Source organism: Geotrypetes seraphini, chromosome 8 (genome assembly GCF_902459505.1).
Source record: "Geotrypetes seraphini chromosome 8, aGeoSer1.1, whole genome shotgun sequence".
NCBI lineage: Eukaryota > Metazoa > Chordata > Amphibia > Gymnophiona > Dermophiidae > Geotrypetes > Geotrypetes seraphini.
The window spans coordinates 154,895,036-154,915,679 of NC_047091.1; the positions used below are offsets into that span (position 1 = coordinate 154,895,036).

At 42.7% G+C, this 20,644-nt stretch overlaps 2 protein-coding genes across 9 annotated transcripts in view; one reads left to right on the forward strand and one right to left on the reverse strand.

Annotated features, from left to right (window-relative positions):
* LOC117364850 (hydroxycarboxylic acid receptor 1-like) overlaps positions 1–20,644 on the forward strand; it is a 206,749-nt gene that overhangs the window by 120,957 nt on the left and 65,148 nt on the right. The window lies entirely within an intron of this gene.
* KNTC1 (kinetochore associated 1) overlaps positions 1–20,644 on the reverse strand; it is a 262,047-nt gene that overhangs the window by 29,667 nt on the left and 211,736 nt on the right. For all 3 annotated transcript variants that reach the window (XM_033954527.1, XM_033954525.1, XM_033954526.1), the window contains 6 exons: positions 18,623–18,672; positions 18,022–18,100; positions 14,701–14,819; positions 14,133–14,268; positions 9,451–9,546; positions 5,577–5,633 (listed from right to left, as the gene is read on the reverse strand). In XM_033954527.1, the coding sequence (XP_033810418.1) occupies positions 5,577–5,633; positions 9,451–9,546; positions 14,133–14,268; positions 14,701–14,819; positions 18,022–18,100; positions 18,623–18,672 (537 nt within the window). The remainder of the gene's footprint in view (positions 1–5,576; positions 5,634–9,450; positions 9,547–14,132; positions 14,269–14,700; positions 14,820–18,021; positions 18,101–18,622; positions 18,673–20,644) is intronic.

Below are 20,644 nucleotides of genomic sequence, written 5' to 3' on the forward strand. Positions count from 1 at the left end.
CTGTTTTCATAAATTGCCATCCTCCCACCTGCCCTTTTTTGGTTGGCTTGGCGGTCACCCACATGTGAGAATATCATGCCTGCTTGTCCTGGGATAAAGCACAGTTACTTACCGTAACAGGTGTTATCCAGGGACAGCAGGCATATATTCTCACAACCCACCCGCCTCCCCGGGGATGGCTTCTTTGCTAGTGATGGAACTGAGGACCACGAGGTGGAACGCGCCCTCTAGTGGGCGAGGAAGCAGACACATGCGTGGTGCAGTGTGCAAACTTGAAACTTCTAGCAAGTTTGCTTGAAAAGCTGTCCGCGTTGGGGCTCCGTAGATGACGTCACCCACATGTGAGAATATATGCCTGCTGTCCCTGGATAACACCTGTTACGGTAAGTAACTGTGCTATATAAGCCAAAGAAATAGCCATACGAATCCATCTAAAAATGGTTGCTTTCAAAGCTGGTTGGTGCCAGTGGCTGGTACCCACCAGCACAAAGAGACAGTCGAAACTCATTCATCACTTCCTGATAACAAAGCAACATCCAGTACCTTCAGAACATCCAGTACCTTCAGAAATTTGTCACTCTTCTTGGACCCCAAGGGTGTGAAGGCAGGAAACCATACTTCTTGGTTGACATGAAAACTTGAGACTTAATTTTGGTAAGAAAAAGGGAACTGTTTGCAGTGATACCCCAGACTCCAAAAATCTAAGAAAGGGTTCTCTGTAGGATAAAGTCTGCAGCTCAGACACTCGCTGTGCTGATGTGTCCGCCACTATAAACACCGTTTTAACTGTCAGATCCATTACTGATGCTTCATACGGCGCTCTAGAGAAAGCCCGCAGAACGAGATTAAGATTCCATGTTGGAAAAGGCTGACTTACTGGAGAATGCAGACATAGTGCTCCCTTCAAGAATCTAGACACATCTGGGTGAGAGGTCAAAGGCCTTCTATTAGGCTGGGGCCTGAAGCACAAAAGGCCTGCTATCTGTACTTTGAGGATTCAAACCACCAGGCCTTTTTCAAGCCCCTCTTGAATGAATGCTCTTCTGTGCACATCAGCCCTGAAAGCACTTCCAAGCCTTCGCATAAGTGGCCAATGCCTGTCTGCTTCTAGGACCTTAAGAGAACGACAATAACCACATCTGAATAGCCTTTGCACGCTAAGGCTGCACACTCAAGAGCCATGCCTTAAGACCAAAGTGCTCTGGATCCTCCAGGGCGTTTGGGCCTTGTGATAGTAATCCGGATGACAGGGTAGTCTGAGACTCTGGTTCCTCTCTAGATGTACCAGATTTGCATATCACAGATGTCTCGGCCAGTCTACTGCAACTAGAACTACCAGCCCCTGGTGCAACATTATTCTCTGCAGGACTCTGCCTATCATGGGCCATGAAGGGAACACATAGAGAAGCTCTATCCGTGGCCATGGCTGCACTAGGGCATCCAAGCTGGCGTTTTCTGGCTCGTATCTTCAGCTGAAAAATCAAGCTGCTTTCCTGTTAGCCGCTGAGGACATGAGATCGAATGTCAGGTGTCCTCAAAGACCCACAATGTTATCGAATGCATTCTGAGATAGAGTCCATTCTGTGGAGTCTAGAGTCTGCCGGCTGAGAAAATCCACTTGCATATTGTCCACTCCTGCTACATGTGCCACCAAGAGAGCCAATAAATGGATCTCTACTCACTGAAACAACATTTGAGCTTCCAAATATAGTAGAACACTCTTGGTGTCTCCATGCCAATTGACAAACGCTACCAACTTTGCACTGTCTGAGAAAACTTGTACCACTTTGCCCTGCAGTGAGCTTCTGAGCTCCTGCAATACCAGGCAAATGGCTCTCAGCTCTAACTGCTTGTTTGACCATTTCCTCTATGAGGGGTTCCAATATCCCTGCACCAGAAACTCCACGCAATGCATTCCCTAGCCATTTAGGCTGGCATCTATTGTCAAAATCACCCATGTGGAGATGCGAAGCAACACTCCACAGGATAGCGATTGCTGCTCCAGCCACCAGTTCAGACAGTGACACGCTTCCGTTGTTCAAAGTAGGGGAATCTGTAATGTATCCATTTGCAGGGACCATCAGGATAAGAGGGCATCCTGGAGAGGGTGTAAATGTGTTCTTGCCCAAGGGACAACATCTATAATTGCTACCATGGACCCCAGCACCTGCAAGTAATGCCAAGCTGTTGGTGCTGGCCTGTTCCAAAACTCCCTGATCTGATGTGTGAGCTTCTCTCTACAGGCTTCTGGGAGAAAAACTGAACTGAATGCCCAGATACTTCAGGAATAGTTGGCTTTTTAGGAAGTTTATAACTCAGCCCAGGCTCTGCAGAAGCTCGATCACACACTCCACTGCTTTCCTTCCTTTGTATTCGGATGGAGCTTGTATCAGCCAATCGTCCAGGTATGGATGCACCAGTATCCCCTCCTTAAGGAGGTGTGCTGCTAGTACGATCATCACCTTGGTGAAGGTGCGTGGTGCTGTGGCCATTCCAAATGGAAGAGCCAAGAACTAGTGCTCTAGAACGTGGAACCTCAAGAACTTCCTATGATCTGGAAAAATGGGGATATGTAGTTAGGCCTCTGTCAAATCCAGTGAGGTGAGAAGTTCCCCCAGTGCCATGAAAGCAATGACCAACCTTACCGTTTCCAAGCAGAGGAATGATATCTTGAGGACAGCACTGCCTGACTTCAGATCCAGAATCGGCCTCCAGTCCTCTAGGTTTCTTTTGGGCACGATAAAGTATATGGTGTATCTGTCTAAGCACAATTCTTTGTCCAGGATGGCTTCTATGACTGCTAAATCTAGTAGCCTCTTTACTGTTGCTCAGACTCCGATTGCTTTCTCTGGCTTTCCTTCTGGAGAATCTATGGCAGTCGCTGAGGCATCCTGAGGTCAGGGGACGCTTGGCACCTCCATATCTCTGTCTCGAGCCTTGAAATGATCTCTGGACAGAGGGTCCTGCTGAGTACTTGTGAAAACATCTAGAACAGGGGTGGGCAACGCCGGTCCTCGAGGACTGGAATCCAGTCGGGTTTTCAGGATTTCCCCAATGAATATGTATGAGATCTATTTGCATGTACTGCTTTCAATGCATATTCATAGCGGAAAACCCGACTGGATTCCAGCCCTCTAGGTCCGGAGTTGCCCATCCCTGGTCTAGAGCCAAGAAAATTAGCTTGATCTGATGCCCTAGGGGCCCTTGGCCTGCTCTTTGGTAAAGACTTTGGTTTGTGATCCTGCACACTAACCATCAGATTGTACAGCCTCTTACCAAAGAGCAACTGACCTTTAAAAGGCAGTTTGCTTAGTGTAGCCTTAGAAGACAACTGTCCCACCCACAGTCTGATCCAAAGCATTCTGTGAGCGGAAATAGCATATGCAGAGACCTTGCTAAGGATTCTGAAGATATCATACAGAACATCTACCACATAATCCACTCCAAACATAAAAAACTGGGAATCCATGCCAGCATCCGCTCCCAGAGCATGACGTAAGCCCGAGTAGCAAGCATGTGAGACATACAATGCCACTACTGCCGCCTTCAACCCCAACACTGCAGCCTCAATTGTCTCTTAAGGACAAAATCCAGCCTGCCATCTTTCAACAGCACTCCCCCTTCACTGGGGAGGGAGGTATGCCTAGTAACCTGTGCCACCAGGAAATCTACCTTTGATGGAATAGCTGATGAAAATCAGCATCCATCAGGCAAAGTTTCATCATGGCATTGGCCACCTGAAGGGGTCTCTCTGAGACCTCCCATCTTAGTAATGTCCGGATGGGAGGGAAAGAATGAGGTCTGAGCTTTAATACTGCTCATAAGCGAGCACTAGACAGTAGAGGTCTGTGGAGGCTTTATCTTTAATTCTTAGAGAGAAATCTCCAAAAGCGCTGTGGGCTTAAACAGCCTGTGCATAGTTGGGTCCTCTCCAAGATCCATGGTTGACACATGGTCGGGACCTGGCCCTCCCAGGAATGATGCAGAATCTCCTAGTACTGAGGAATCAAACTAGGAAAGTAAAGGCATAAAAACAGAACCTACTTCATCCCAAGTCCTCTTCTGATTGTCCCTCCATACCTTGTGCATGGCTCTGAGGAATCAATGTGACCACTGTAATTTAAGTACTGTATGCTTCATACATCTACATCATTCTTATAAATTCTGAAGCAAAAGCTGGACCAGGATGCCCAGATGGCCCTTGCAGGTGTTCCTGTGCTCCACTTTGGGGTTTAACAGCAGAAGTGTGGCTGCTCTTCACTGGGACGCACTTTTACCATTTTCCAGCACCAGCCAAGATTTTTGATCTGGAACTTGAGTCATCTGGGTCCCCATACCACTAGAGGGACTAAGGGAGGTCAAGCCAGTGGCTCCCGCTTCCCTACCCCCCTCACGTGCCACATTGATGGTTCTCGGCCAGCCATCCAGCGCAAATCTGGCATGAATCCTGTGTATCCTGGCCTTAGGAGTCCATCTAAGATGTTTTTGAGCCAAACTAAGTTGTTTTGAAGCAGATAGAGGCTTTTATTCTAAAACTGGCAAATTTAAGATGGCTGCAACAGCAGCGATTTTAGTGCCAAAAACAGCCCATGAGAGATTAATAATGGATCAAAAAAATTAGAGAATAATATTTTAGAGGTGCGGGATCCTGTCCCTAGCCCCAGAAACCTTTAAATACCACTTTTAGAGATAATCTCCCCCCTCCTCCCCCCGATTTCTCTCATAGGCTGTCATAGCCTGTACTCACTGTGACATGCAGATGCTGGGAGATGCTAAGACTGAAACTGCAGCCAGAGAACTTCTGCCTCACAGAAGCCTAGAAACCAGAATAGCTTGCTTTTTCAGACTACTCCTCAGTCCAACCGGCCAGACTGAGATCTCAACCCCTATTGGAACCCAAAAGGGAAGTTGTGGGGAGGAACAGCAGTCAGCAGTTGATCCTGGTGAAAAACTGCAACAGGGCCACTCAGCCTGCGTTCAAGCTCTCTGCAGACAAAACCTGGAGCAAATCTTGCACCCAAGGGAATGGTCCCTGAGCTCCCAAAAGGGTAGTGCAGGTTGGCTAAGCAGGTGCCCTGCAATTAAAGCAGGCTGCCTCTTTGCTACAGACTACTGCCCTCAGAGTCTGTGGTCTCTTACAGTCAGAGATGTCCCGAACTGGGATCCCTGCAGCACTGAAAAGCCTCACGACCAAATAAAAACTTGAAATTAAAGGAAAAATAAACACATGTAGAACAGACAGCCTCCTACTATCTTGCGTGTAAAAAGTAAAACTGAGAAATTACAGGACAGCCCAGAGTGAGGGGAGGTGGAGCAGAAACAAGTAAATTAGACCGTTTACACTAGATTTTGTGATCAGAGGTACACAACTCACAGGTTCAAGAATGATGCGCTTATTGAACTAGAAATCTAAAATAGCAGGAGGAAGCTTTTGGGTCAAAATGTTTAGATTATCAAGTAATTTTCAATATAGTCTATAAAATGTACAGTACATGAAAGCACTTAACAACAACTCTGCAGGGCAAATAATATAAAAAAGACAAAATAAAATGTATCTTTTGTTGCTGTTTACATACCTGCCACAAGGAATGCTCGCCAGTAATGGCTACTAAAACTTTCTGGAGGTACTGAATCTGGAAAATAGTAATACCATTACTGCAGCAAACTGTATTGGAATCATTCAAGAGGAAACAGCCTGAGTTTATAAGATGAAACGTGAAAATTGCAACCACTGTTTAGCAGCAAAGATGCTAAATGAAGCCATGGGACTATCCCACTCTACTGCTGCTTCAGACTTCAAAAGGGTGAAAGTTAAAGGTTGGATGGTCTTCGTGTACAGTAAGAAAATTATGTTCATGTTTCCTTTCTATCAGTGCCCAGCATGCTGTTGAAACTCAGAGGTGGTGATTTGCTTGGTCTGGAGTAGAGAATGACATGGTGACAAAATTCATCACCGTTCCCGTCCCAGCGGATAACTGCGGGAAATAATCCCATGCCATTTTCTAGTGTCTATTTCAACCTCGGTCCTTCTACACCAGCAGTCTTCAAAGCAAAGCTTGCGGGCAGTGGTTGTGCCCAATTATACTCTGATTCTTTCCTCTCTCCTTAAAGAATGACATGAAGATGGTTTCCCACGGGGACGGGAACGGTGAAGAATTTTGTCACAGTGTCATTCTATAGTCTGGAGCAGGGAAGATGACTCTTGATGACAGAGTGGCAACATGTTTAAGTTTATTAGAAACTTTCATTTTAGCATGCAGTCTATAAAGGAACTAGTGTTATTTGAAAAGGCTTCAGAGGAATAAAGAAGGGGGGGGGAAATCAGGGGGGAAAAGGAGATGTGAACATGCCTGTTCCATGGTTTCTTAGTCTTAGACCTGTTCAAGCCAAGGCTGGAGACTTGAACAGAGGGGCAGAAAGAATTTCCAAAATGAGTTCCTACCCCCAATATGATTGGGCAAGGGTTCCTGTTCTGTAATTTCAAATAAATCAGACATAAAGGCTGTATGACCATCAAATTCATGTTTATTAATGGCATTTGTATCTGGGGAGAGAAATATGCATTTTGTCCTACTTCCTTTCTTTCCAAAGGAGAGCTCCAAAACTTAAATATTTATACTTCATCTGACATCATTGTGATAATTAACATATGTTAGAATACAATGGTATAGTTGATCATATGGCCTGTCCTTTCCGGGAATACATTGGAACTACATCCAAACCTTCCTTTGTCCTAGCATCATCACATAACAGCATGTTTTTTTCCCCTCTACCTCTGGGTTGTTGGTTTTTTTCTGTGAACTTCAGCTTACAAAAACTTTTATATTTTTTATTCAGCTTGATTATCTGTCACAGCCAATTAAATTAACCTTTTACAGACTGTTCCCCAGTTTACCTGTGCTATCCACCCAAATAATTTCAAAGTTAATCATTTTGCATGTTTTTATTTTTCAGTTTAATCCATTAGTAACAACCAGGTAATAATAATAATAATAACTTTATTCTTGGATACCGCCACACCACACACCCCTATAAGGTTCACATAACCTCTATAGACCATATATTGCCTTAATAAAAAAGGGCTGGACAAAAATGTTGTTAGGTTCAGATAAGATTAATGGCCTCTTTTACAAAGCTGCGTGGCAACAGCCCCAAAGCCATTTAAATCTCTATGGGCTTCGGGGCCGTTAGCGCAGCGCAGCCGCTAGCACGGCTTTGTAAAAGAGGCCGTAAGTTATAGATCTCTTCAATGAAAAAATGCTATGGGCCTAAAATTCAGCTGGCGGTGTTCAGCGTTTTGCTGACCACTGCCAGCATTATACTTAGAAACTCAATGCTGAGCCATGTCTGGGCTCTGGCATTGAATTTCCAGGGAACTGGCCAAATTATAAGTTTGACATTCGGAACCTAAGCAGCTATAGATAACCGCATAAAGGGACCCTTTAACAAAACTACAGTAGTGAATCCCGGAGAGGCAAATATGATGAAGCCCATAAAAACTGAATGGGCTGTGTCACATTGGCCATGTGGGAGTCGCTGTTGTGGCTTTGTAAAAGGGGCCCAAAGATAGGACTGCCTTTTATGCTCCTCTATTTATGTGGTTAATGTTAATCGATTGAGGAATATTGCATTTAATGTCAACTCTGCCCCTGGAGTGCTCCCAAAGTAGTTGGTTTCAGCTTGAGCGCTAACTGGGCATTTTCAGCAGCACTATCCAGTTAAGTGCCAAGTTAGCACCAGCATCCAGAAAATGCTTGGTTAACCCTGAACAAACAATTTACACTACCAGAAACTTCTCCTGGTCATTTAATCATTTGAATATTGCACCCTACATTCAATACAATCAATCTGCTGAGCCCACTGTATGTCCAATGACCTCCCCATTACATTCATATGGAAAAAAGATTTTTGATAGTTAAGAGGCATCCAATAATTTATCTACCTCAGTAGGAAAGAAAAATTTTCAAAAAAGTTTTGTTTTATTTTTCAGTATAGTCTCCTGATAGCACCTTACACTTCATTCACTTTTCCTGCAATGCCTAACACCTTTGAAAAGAATTATTCTGTTTGACCTTCAAACCAGGACGTCCCAGCTTCCTTGACGTTTTCATTTGAAAACCACTATCTACTAAGAGATTTCTTCAAAACTCAGAACAGGAAATAATCTGAAGGAGCCAGGTCAGGATTGTAGGGTGGATGGTTCAGCTGCTAAAACCCACATTCTGAGATGACAGCCTGTGATTGTTGTGACATATACACCAGCACATTGTCGTGAAGAAACAGTACACCTGCTATGAATTTTCCTTGTCTTTTCTCCTTGATTGACTCCTGCAAAGTGATCATTTTGTTGATGTAACTTTGTGTGGCACGAACTCCAGAAGCAAAAGTCCTTCATCATCCCAGAAGACAGTTAGAATGACTTTGCCTGAAGATTTTTCTGTCTTGAACTTTTTTGGGGTGGGGGATGACTTGTGCTTTCATTGCATTGACTCCATTTTGGTCTCAGGATCTCTGTGATAGACCCAAGTCTCATCTCCAGTCACCAAACGATGAAAAAAATTCACTTGGTCTTCATGGAGCATCTCCAAGTTCTCCTGACAGCAATGGAGCCTCATGACCTTCTGATATGGCATCAGCATTCTCGGAACCCATTTTGCACTAACCTTAGATATGACCAACTGTTCATGAATTATTTTCCAAACTGTACCTGCCAAGATGCCCATTTCTTCAGCTATTCGGGAAATCTTAATTCATCTGTCTAACAAAATTAAATCCTCGACTTTCTTCCACACTTCTGTGGAAGTTGCTTCACAGGCCATCCAGTGTGAGGGTCATCTTCAATGGACTCTCTACCCCACTTAAACTGCTTGCTCAAAAATTTTACTTTGTAGGATGATAGGGCAGACTCACCATAAACTGCAGTCATGAGTTCATGGATCTCTTTTGGGTTTTTTTCTCTCCTTTTGTAAGAAATTTTATCACTGAACAGTAACATATTAAATGACGGCAGATGACGACCTGAATGGTCCATCCAGTCTACTCAACCATACACTCTCTACAGTGTTCCAAATCTAGCAGTTTCTTACTTGACTCGCATTCTCTTGACATCCTGTCTCTTGGAAGGTTAGACTCGCATTGAGCTGCAATTGTGCATGAGTTACCTTGAGTCATGTCACAACATACACAGACTTGTTTCAACACATTTTCTATTTTCTTTCATACTTGGGTAGATAAATTATTGAATGCCCCTTGTACTAGGTTTGGCATGTTAAAAAAAAACCCAAACGCAACCTTCAGAAATACTTTGTTGTGAGATTCTGTGAACCACATCGGGTCCTCATTAGAGGATAGAGGCAGTATACAAATTTGATGAACAAAATGAAATAAAATAGAATACAAAATGGTAATATTTAATTTCAAATTTTTCAGAAATATTTCACAGTATCTTACCATGTTGAAACCAAGTAATTTTTGAATTAAATTATTCCAGAGTTGGGGATCATAAATTTGATATTCTAAACTAAGTTCAGTCACCAGTCTCACGACCTAAAAAGAAGCATAAAAATGAATCACTACATTTATTCAATAGCTTCCTTGATTATGAAAGATTAGGTTCTTACCTGGATTATTTTTCTGTTTATCTTCTCAGGAGTTTGTACGTTAGGTATTCAATCCATTCCCATGAATTGGGCTTTGCAGAAGTGTGTCACTCGCAACTTTCAGCACTTCCCATATTGTCAGTGGAGTGGAGTGCCCCCTTCAGTATGTTCCAAAGCAATCAATCTCCGCTGGAATAAAATACAAAGAAGAAGGGTTACGGGGAACTTCCCCGCAGACATCATACAATTCTGTTCTGCTTTGTAACTTAGAAAAAAGAAGAACAATTATCAATAGGAATTCATAGCATAGCAACAATAATGGACCAACCTACTGTGTGCAACAAGCACTAACATCAAAGGAGCCAGAGGCTGAGCAATTCAATTACTTATACAGGATTTCTTTACACTTAGTCATCTAGCTGACAGGAGAAGAACTCCAGGTCTGGAATCTAGAAATATCTGAGGCAGGCAAAACAGGATATACTAAAGGTGGTCCATATGGACTCCTGAGAAGATTAACAGAAAAAAAATGATCCAGGTAAGAACCTAATCTTTCATTCTGTAACATCTATTCAGGAGTCCATATGTTAGGTGATGTACCAAAGCAATGGATGATGTATAGGGTGGGACAGAAAAGCCTGCCTGCAAGACTGAGGACCCAAAGGTGGTGTCCCCTCAAGCCATCACACCCATTGTATAAAACTTTGTAAAGACATGAAGAGTAGACCAAGTAGCTGCTCTACAAATCTCTGCAGAAGGAACTCCCTGAGACTCCACACATGAAGACTTGACACTCCTGGTTGAGTGTACCTTGAAATAAACTGGCAGCCACAGGTAATGTATGCAAATCCAACTGGCTATAGAGGCTCTGGACATCGGTCTACCACACCTAGACTGGCTGATTAGCATAAACAGATGGTTGGAAAGAAGAAAGCCATTGGTTTTTTCCAAGTAGTGAAGTAAAACTCTTCGCACATCCAGATTCTGCAATATTCTATCCTGCTTGTCCAAGCCTGTGGGTTGAAAAGTAGGCAGACAAACTTGGTTGATGTGAAAATCTGATACAACTTTCGAAAGAAAGGAAGGAAGGAAGCTACACCTGTTTCCGTGATTTTGAGAAAGGGCGCTCTACAAGCGAGAGCTTGCAATTCCGAGAATCATCTTGCCAAGACGACTGCCACCAGGAACACCATCTTGACCATGAGGTCCAATAGGGATGCATCTTTGAGTTGCTTATATGGGGCTTTAGTAAGGCCCTTTAGAATGGTGTTAAGATTCCATGATGGGAAAGGATGCCTTAGTGGAGGCCTCAACCAGACACTCCTCTTAGGAATCTGGCTATCTGGGTGAGCTGGGTGAAACTGTATCACTTTACAACCAGAAGCATGAAAGGCCTGCCACTTGCACCTTGAGGGAAGCTACTAGAACACTTTTTTCCAGACTGGCCTGCAAAAAAGCTTGCAGCAGTTCCACCCAGTCTCTTTCACACCACTGTTGAAACAAGAAGTTACACCAGATGAAAGGATTTTAGCAAAGGGAACACCTAAGCGAGCCTATGTGCGCAAATCAGCAGCAAGGTGAGCTCACATCTCCCTGGATTCTCTTATTCTAAATAGAGTTTTGACTTTTATATTTTACTAGCTGGCTCTGTCTTTTCCGGCATCGATCCTGTCACCAACAGCATTTATCTAATTCCTCCCCCCGCCCCTGCATCTACCTTTAAGTCAGTGCAAAAGTTGTTGCCGAGTGGCGGTGGCGAATGCGATTCATAGAGCTACCCTGCCGCTAGTTCAGGCGTCTTCTCTCCATTGTGGCTGCCCCAGTGGAAACAGGAAGTTGTCACTGAGGGCGGGCTACAGTGGAGAGAAGACGCCATGAGTGGCAGCAGGAGAACTCTTTGGATCGCTAGATTCACTACAGCCATCGGCAACATATTTTACAACAAAACAAAGGCAGATAGGGAGGGGAGATGGACTTGGGGGAGTTGGTGGAGAGGGAGAAATGGAGATGATGGCAGGGAGAGATGGACTTGGTGGAGAGGGGAGATGGACTTAGTAGAGAGGAAGGATATGGACTTGGTGGAGAGGGGGGATGGAGTTGGGGAAGAAGGGGGAGATGGATTTGGGGGAGATGATGGAGAGGGGAGATGGACTTGGTGGAGGAGAGCAAAATGGGGAGAGGGAGAGATGAACAACACAGAGATAGCAGAGGGACCCAAAAGCTAAAGGCAATCTGTTGAAACCTGAATTCATATCAAGCCACAACATTTAGCAATTCAAGGGATTAGGGCAGTGTATCGCAACTGTGTGCCACGGCACAAGTGTGCCTCCTGAGATTTCAGGTTTGCCGCAGCATACTGTGGGGAGGAGGAGGAGAGGCAAATCAAATTGATAAAATCTATTCAACAGGATGAATCGAACTGAAATATTTTTCCCTGAATTGGGCAGCACTAACCTACAAGTGCCTTTACTCTATAGTTTCTGTTTGACCTGATATTGTATAGCACGTGCCATTAGCGATTTAATGATAGGACTACGATGGGGTGCTGAAAAGTTCTCAGGCCAACCAACTTCCTAAATTCTGAGTGTTATTTTGCCACTGTAGCTGAAAAGAGTGTTGTTTTAATTTACAAAGAGCCAATTTGCAGAATTGTAATGCTATGTTTTGAGTGGAACTCCAAGCCATCATGAAATTCCTATTCCTACAGAAGAAAACTCCAAAGGAAATCCATGAATGTATGAGTGACAAATGCCCATCATTCTCCATAGTGAAGAAGTGGTGGGCAAACTTTCAGTGTGAAGATTTCGAGACCAAAGATGCAGCAAGGTCTGGGAGGCCTCAAATGGTGTCAACTCCATAAATCGTTGACCACATCTATGACCTAATTTTGAAAGATGGAATCTAAAACAATTGCTGAAACACTACAGATATCCAGGGAACGTATAATCCATAAGCAGCTAGGTATGCAGAAGCTGTCAGCCAAGTGGGTACCCAAATATTTGATTGCTGATGAGAAATGACGTCGAGTGGACACTTCCAAGTTGATTTCGTAGCATTTTCAGAGAGCTGGTACCAAGTTTTTGGAATGACCAGTTACTGTTGCTGAAACATAGTTACACCACTACAATCCCGAGGCAAAACAACAGTCTTTGCAATGGTGGCACTCAGGTTCTCCAAGGCCAATGAAATTCAAGACCCAAAAGTCAGCAGGAAAGGTCATGGCCACAGAGTTTTGAGATCAGGAAGGTGTTATAATGGTTTGGAAATGGGATTGGGACTTGTATACCACCTTTTTGTAGTTTTACAACCACACACAAAGTGGTTTACATACAGGTACTTGAAACATCTTCCCTATCTGTCCCGGTGGGCTCACAATCTATCAAATATACCTGAGGCAGTGGAGGATTAAGTGTCTTGCCCAGAGTCACAGGGAGCACAGCAGGGTTTGAATCTAGAACCTCAGGATGCTGAGGCTGTAGCTCTAATCACTCGCCACACTCTATGGCTGACTATCTTCCAAGGGGGGGGGGTCAAACGGTTAATGCAGAATACTACTGTAACTTATTGTGCTGATTAAAGGAGGCACTGAAAGAAAAAAGGAGAGGAAAACTGCAGAAAGGAGTTCTCTTTTTGCAAGACAATGCACCTGCTCACAAGGATGGCAAAATGATGAAGGTTTTGATGCAGTTGGGGGTCTAAGTACATACTACTCACCAGATCTTGCTCCATCTGACTATTTTCTGTTTCCAAATCTTAAAAAGAGTTTGAAAGGGTGACAATTCGAGTAATTTGGAGGTGACTGCTGCAGCAGAGCTGTATTTCAGTGACCAGACATCAGTATTTTTTTGGAAGGGTTACAGAAACTTTAGTCACAATGTGCCAAGTTTGTTGAACTTAGGGGTAAATATGTGAAATAACTTGTAAGTTTCATGGCTCAACCTCATTTCCTTCTTGGTTGGGCTGAGAACTTTTTAGTACCACCTTGTACTACAAAATTTAAAATTTTCATATTCTGACCCTCAAATATTCAGTATTATCTACAATTTACTGATGATGCATCAAAACTGTAGAGGATAATGATATGCTGACATTTGAGCACAGGAGAAAAGCGTGCTGCCACTTTGAGGCGTTCTGTTTTATGCTGTGAGAGGGTGTATGTGGGGGAACCTCCTGACTACACTTAGAAGTCATCGCGATCCCGTTGGGGGTGTGGGTGTGTGTGGGGAACCCCCCCCACTACACTTAAAACTCCCGAAGACCAAAAATGGGAAGGAGAACGGGAGTTTTCAGTGTACTGGGGGGTTCCCCCACAAATCCCCCTCCCTTAACGAGAGTGTGAGGACTTCTAAATGTAGTCGGAAGGTTCCCCTACCCCTACTCACAGCGTAAAATGGAACGCCTCAAAGCGGCGGAAGTGGCAGTGCGCTTTCTCCTGCACCCAAATGTTGGCGCATCGATGTCCTCTGGGCTTTTGACAGCGTACCAATTTACTTGTTCAATTCCAGTCATTAATAATCTTCATGGAAAACTCACCCGATGTTCATGGCTATGGTTTTTCCACAGTCCTTTAATCATTCCTTCTTTTGGACTGTTGTGAAATGATTCAAAAGTGTATGGGATGTTTAAGATTTCAAGCTCAGCCAGATAAATACAGCATTTTAGGTAGTATCTGTGAAATAAAGAACTAATCATTAGATTGGCTTAACATACCTACAGAAGACATCTCTGTATAGAGATTAGCAGTACTTTACCGCTTTAAATATGCACCCCTCCCTTATATTATTACCTACCATTATTGTGGTGCATATATCCTTCATCTGGGTGATGTTTACACTGTAATTTTCAATAACACACAAGTGTTTGATATGATACACATTAATATCTCTAATCTCTTGATAAACAGAGGGCATGGCATGTTTTCCATTATCATTCAGGCTGAAAAGCTTTTCCCTATGCTATCCCTCTTAGAGAACATATTTCTTTTTTTTTTTCCCATTCCATGAAGATGTAAATGTCTAAAGGTTCTTTACAGTTTATGAAATGGCTTCTTGAACAACAATATCAGAGTACATACTTCTCAAAATTAGCAAACAAGACTTACCTTATTTCACCAATAGGTTTTTTAACAAGCGAAATCATTGTGTCTGTGTCCACTAAATGAACAAGGCACTGAAGAGCTCGGCTTCTATGAGTAAATGTTAACTGGTTCACTCCAATTGGCTAGAATAAAAAAACAAGTTACTAATTAAAGGAGACATTACCACCCCCACCCCCCTAAATATTCATTCAGCAGTGGTCAGCATTTTTTTCAAACACTGATTATCGCTGGCTAAAATATTCACTAATATTTACTGCTGGGCCATGTGTGGGCAAAGGCACTGAATATTAGTACATAATTTTGAGCAGCCTAGCCACCTGAAGCTTATGCAAGCCCTGACTGAATAATCGGGATGGCCACATAACCTTTTTTTTTTCATTTAATAAAAAAAATCCTGCCCCCTCCCCCAGCCAGTGGTAAAGCTCCCTTTCTCTCCCACCAGTTCCCCTGGACCTACCTAAATACCTGGTGGTCCAGCGGGGAGAGGGTGTGTCATTGGGGGCAGGAATGTGGCCCCATAGCTCCTGCGCCTTGCTGGTACCTGCTAAAATGGCTGCTGCAAGGTCTCAGCAGTCATTTTAGCAGGCACTGGCAAAAGTGTAGGAGCTATGGGGCCACATTCCTGCCCCCAATGACACACCCTATCCCAGCTGGACCACCAGCCATACTCCTGCCCCCCAACAACTCCATTGGCCATTTAAGGTAGGCCCAGGGGGGCTATCTACACATGTGAAGTGGTGGTAGGGGTGGGAGAAAGCTTTGCTGCAAGCTGGGGGAAAGGGAAATTGTTGGTGGGGGATTGGGGGCTCTAGGGAGGGAGCCTTCTTTTTTAAACAAAAATAAAAAGGATTATGCGAATCCTAGCCCGATATTCAGCCAGGACCTGCATAAAGGTAAGTGGGTAAATTTAGGACAGCTTTAGATTATACAGGCTTCAACTGAATATCACCAGGACCTGCATAAATCACTATGAATATTGGACCCATTATATCTTACCTGATAATTTTCTTTCCTTTAGTTCTATCGGACCAGTCCAGAACCTGTGGGTTATGTCCATTTACAAGCAGATGGAGACAGAGAAACAAAGTAGTTCACTCCTTAAGGGCACCATGCAGCCTTAGTGTGACGAGCCGAGCGGTCATTTTGCCATCACATTGCCAGGACTTGCAGTGCTCCGGGTCAGGTTTTCTAACAACCCTCTCTGTATTCATACACATATATACTTCTAGACACTCTTTAGCCAGAAAGGAGCTCGACTCGGTTAACAGTAACTAAAAAATACTTTAAAAAGTAACAATCAGAAAATATTATTATGACTAGTTTCCAAAGTGTTTGGCAAATAAAATAGTTTTTAAAGATTTACAAAAACATTGAAAAGACCAGGAACAATTAAAATAAGAGGAAGTTCGTTCCATAGTTGAGAAAATTTGAGAACAAAGGACTGACTGAAATTTTTGACTCCTTTGATTCCTTTCACTGAAGGAGGTAGAGTTTGAATTGTTGGGTGCCTCTTCCATAGGAGAATCTATAAGAATTCCATAATAAAGGGACAAGAGGGATGAAGGTACCATATAAAATTTTAAAAGAAATACATGCACATTTAAAGTGAATCCTGAGAGAGACCGGAAGCCAATGAAGGTTTAAAAGCAAAGGAGACACATGGTCAAATTTACTTTTTCCCAAAATTAATTTCACAGCGGTATTTTGTATCAGTTGGAGTCTTTGAAGGCAAGTCTTTGTTATGCCATGATAGATAGCGTTACAGTAATCTAGCCGGGATAATATGATAAATTGGACCAGAACAGAGAAGTGTTGTTGGTGGAAAAGGTTTCTGACCTTCCTCAACATTCGAAGGCTAAAAAAGCATTTCTTGGCAAGAGAGTTTATTTGATTCTTAACGGTAAGAGAAGAGTCTATGAGAACTCCCAATATCTTGAAGAGAACTTGATCTGCAGGGAGACCCCAGAATCCAAAGTTCCTCCAACTGTAAGACAGTCCAATTTTGGGCCTAGCCATAAAAGTTTTGTTTTTGCAGCATTTAGCTTCATCTGGACAGATATAGCCCAGGCTAGGAGTTTGAAAATACAATGATTTATTTTAAAGGCTGGGTTGGTGAGATCTGAATCAATCTCAGTCAATATAAAGATGTCATCCGCATAGGTGAACAGTGTTTCCCAAGTTGACAACTTGTAAATACTGTGCATTCTAAGATTGCACGGTACCCTTAAAGGGTGAATCACAAGAATTACCGTACTTTGTTTCGCTGTCTCCTTCTGCTGGTTGATAGACATAACCCACAGGTTCTGGACTACTCTGATCTGGATGCTAAGGAATAGTCCATTTATTAGTTCATGTGGCTACTGATATACCTGCCACATTAGGGATAAGTATTAGACATTTATCAGAATAAATTGCTTATTAAATAAGAGAAAAAGAAAACATATGTATATATTGGACACATATTAATATACACAAAAAGGGGGTGTCTTAGCATGAGATTGAAACTTTTAAGCAATAGTCTTGCTCATCAAGGCTTTAACTCCAATTAAACTCCAATTAAGGAAGTACAAATAGGCTTGCAGAATTTTATTACTATGGAATAGAATTATGACTCAGGAAAGGAAACTCTGTTAGAAAAATGCACTGGATAATATCTATTATTTGAATAGCAAAAATTGCCAGTGAGGAGACAAATACAACCAGTGATATGCTACCAATGTCTTACCAGAGCAGAGATTGTCATCACTATAAAATCTTTGCATGGGGGCTTTGGCTTGTTCCATTCCACTCTGAGAAACAATTGGATAAGGGAGACCCCTCTAGCATACCACTTAGTTTAAAAGTTCTAAACTGTACTTAGTTTGAACAAGAAAGGACTAGCAACTGCATTAGAATGAAAAGCTGAGTTAAAACTGTAAAATATGATGAAGAAATTATCTCCAAATCATCCCCCTCTTTTACAGACGGCCACGGCAGTAACAGCTTGGACGCTCATAGGAATTCTATGAGCATCCAAACTGTTATCATGGCGGCCAGCGCTAAAAATGCTAGCGCAGCTTTGTAAAAGAGGGGGCAAATTCCTTTTCTTAAGGGGAAGAGGAGAATTAAAAAATGATAGTAGCAACAAAATAAAACATATAACAAAAATAACTAGTGTTTAATTTTTGATGACAGTACTCAGGAAACGTTTACGTAATGTCTTTTGTCTCATTTGATTGTATTTACTGTATTTGTTTGCTCATTTATAAAGATTTCTATAATGCCTTTCTGATGCAAACCATCTAAAATTGTTTATTTATAAGTTTTAAATAAAAAAAAACTTACAGATGTGGCAGATGTTGCAATTGCAAAGAGTATTCTTGAGCTATAATCCATGGGATATGATTGAAGTAGGTATATAACTCTGCAAAAAGAGCAGCAGAAATATCATTCCAATATGTATGCTATGAACTTCAGAGTCTAAAACAGGGGAGGGAACTTTATTATGTTATTTGTAGTCATATATCCCACCAAATCCTTCTAAGTGGAGTTTGAGGTGGGCTGCAGGCTGCAACATTACATAATATCAGAAGAGGAAATATACAAAGCTCCACAGATCTTCTGTGATAAATAAAAAAGTAAAAATTCAATAGCCACAGGTTCCCCGCCCTTGGTCTAAAATATCTATATTGTTATTTAAAGAATCTAAAAAGAAAGCCCATTATCAGACTCTGTTCATATTCAACACACATCTCAATTTTGCTTTATTTGGAAGTGGAGAAAAAATAGTTTTGCCAAATGAAAAGTGGGTTATTTACTAAGGTCATGAGATAATTCCATTTTACATCAGGGCCCATTGCATATCATGCGCTAACAGTTAATATATGACTCCCCTAATGAAGCACATAATATTTTACCAAAATTGGTGCCTCAAAAATGGACTTACCTTCTAAGGTCTTCATCCTCTTGAATATCACCAACAAATTCCTGATTTTTCTTTACATAATACAAAGAAAAATGAAATCACTAAAAGCACTAGAAACCTAGAAGTTCAGAAGGAATGATATATACTAGTCAATATGCTGACTGCTCTGAATAGAATTACCCCTTCATATTCAGTGCTGGGCCATTTCTGGGTACCGGCATTGAATATCTGGGGCTAATTCACATTACCCTGGCCGCTGAAGTTTATGCTGGGACATGCATAAGACACTTATGTGGGACCCGGCAGAATATCAGCTGGGACCCATATAAACAATTATTGCCCAGATCCTGATACCCCTTCCATGCTGCCCAGAATAGAAAACATCCCTCCCTGGCTAGATCCCCCTCCACCCCATGAAAATAGAGCAACATCCCAACACTCCCAATCTCCAGGTCTATCATAATGAATCCCTGGAGGTCCACTGGTAAATAGGCAGGAGTTCCTGCCCATGTTGGAGGCCACTTCAAAATGGCTGCCATGACCTTAGAACAGTGGTCTTCATTGCAAGATCTATGAGCCAATGGCGGCTCGCAGAGTCTGTGCAGAATATCATCGTAATCCGCCACTTTTTGTTTCCAGTGCTGCAGTCCTGCATGCTTCAGGCCATGGGCAGCGGGAATGAAGTAAACACGCTGCCTTCAGTGGCCCCAGAAGCTTTCCTTCTGTTACTGCTTCCATGGTAGGAAGCTATAGCAGAGGGAAAGCTTCAGGGGCTGCAGAAGGCAGTGTGTTTAATTCATTCATGCTGCCTGTGGCCCGAAGAGTGCAGAACTGCAGTGCTGGGAAAAAAAGGTGCCAGATCCTGATGGGGAGGATGGGAGGGAAGGAAAGGGGAAGATGATGTTAGACCAATGTGGGAAAAAAGATGGGGAGGAAAGGGGAAGAAGAGGCCAGACCTCTGTGGGATGAAAGATAAGGAAGAAAGGGGAAAGGCAGAAAGAGGGAGGAGATGGTGCACATGGAAGAGGAAGGCAGGGGCAGAGAGGGGGAGGAGATGGTGCACTTGGATGGAGAGCAGGGGAAGACATGGAAATATAGACAGATTGAGAAGGAAGCAGAAAAATTGAAGAAAGTTGAATGCTAAAAGTTAATGCCAAAGATAGATGTAGACAATAATAGGAGACTGACTAATGGTGATAAATACCAGTGAGGAGAAAGCGGCTAACACTCTGAAAAAAATGCTCAGAAAAGTGAAACTCTGAAGAGGGGGTGAAAACCTCCTCTTAAGGGAAGAGTTTACCGTCCAGTCATTGCATTGGTGCGTGAAAAATCACTTTCTGACCACTGGTAAAATGTTGAATTGTTTTTGCAAGCTCAACACGAAATATTCAAAATCTCTTATGCAAAAATATCTCTCAATGGAAGAATGATGCAATGCACACTTATCTCAAAAATCTTAAAGCTCTCAGGGGTCCCAACGCGGCCCCGTTTCGAGTTCTGCTTCAGGAGACCCAAAATCACGTTTTAAACCCTCTGTGCAGACATGATGCTTTTCCAAGAGAAAATCTGAAAAATAATAAATTGATATCAGAAACCACACACCGTAGCAAGCTACTCTAACATGCTACGATGAGGGAAATTATACCATCTTATAGGCAAGGATAAAAGGGAAGGAAGCACTGAACACTCACACATCGTACACTGAATTTGAACATTCCAAACCACGGGGACCGCTACCCGCCTCACTCGATTTATACTGAAGGAAGGGGGAGGGGGAGGGTGACCTCCGTCAAAACGTAGTGACATCAAAAAACGTCAAAAGGTTACTGTGACAGCTGTTGCTATGAATAAAGCCAAATGAAAAATAAAAAAAACTGTGAAAATACCAAAACAGAAAAAAGTTACAGGAAAGCAACCCATTCAATCTCATTGTTTAACCCCTGAGGGTGCAACGTGTTTAATTCAAAAATCCACTGCTGTTCTTTGCGCCAGAGTAGTTTAGATGTATCACCACCTCTAGTAAGAACTGCTAAATCCAGTATA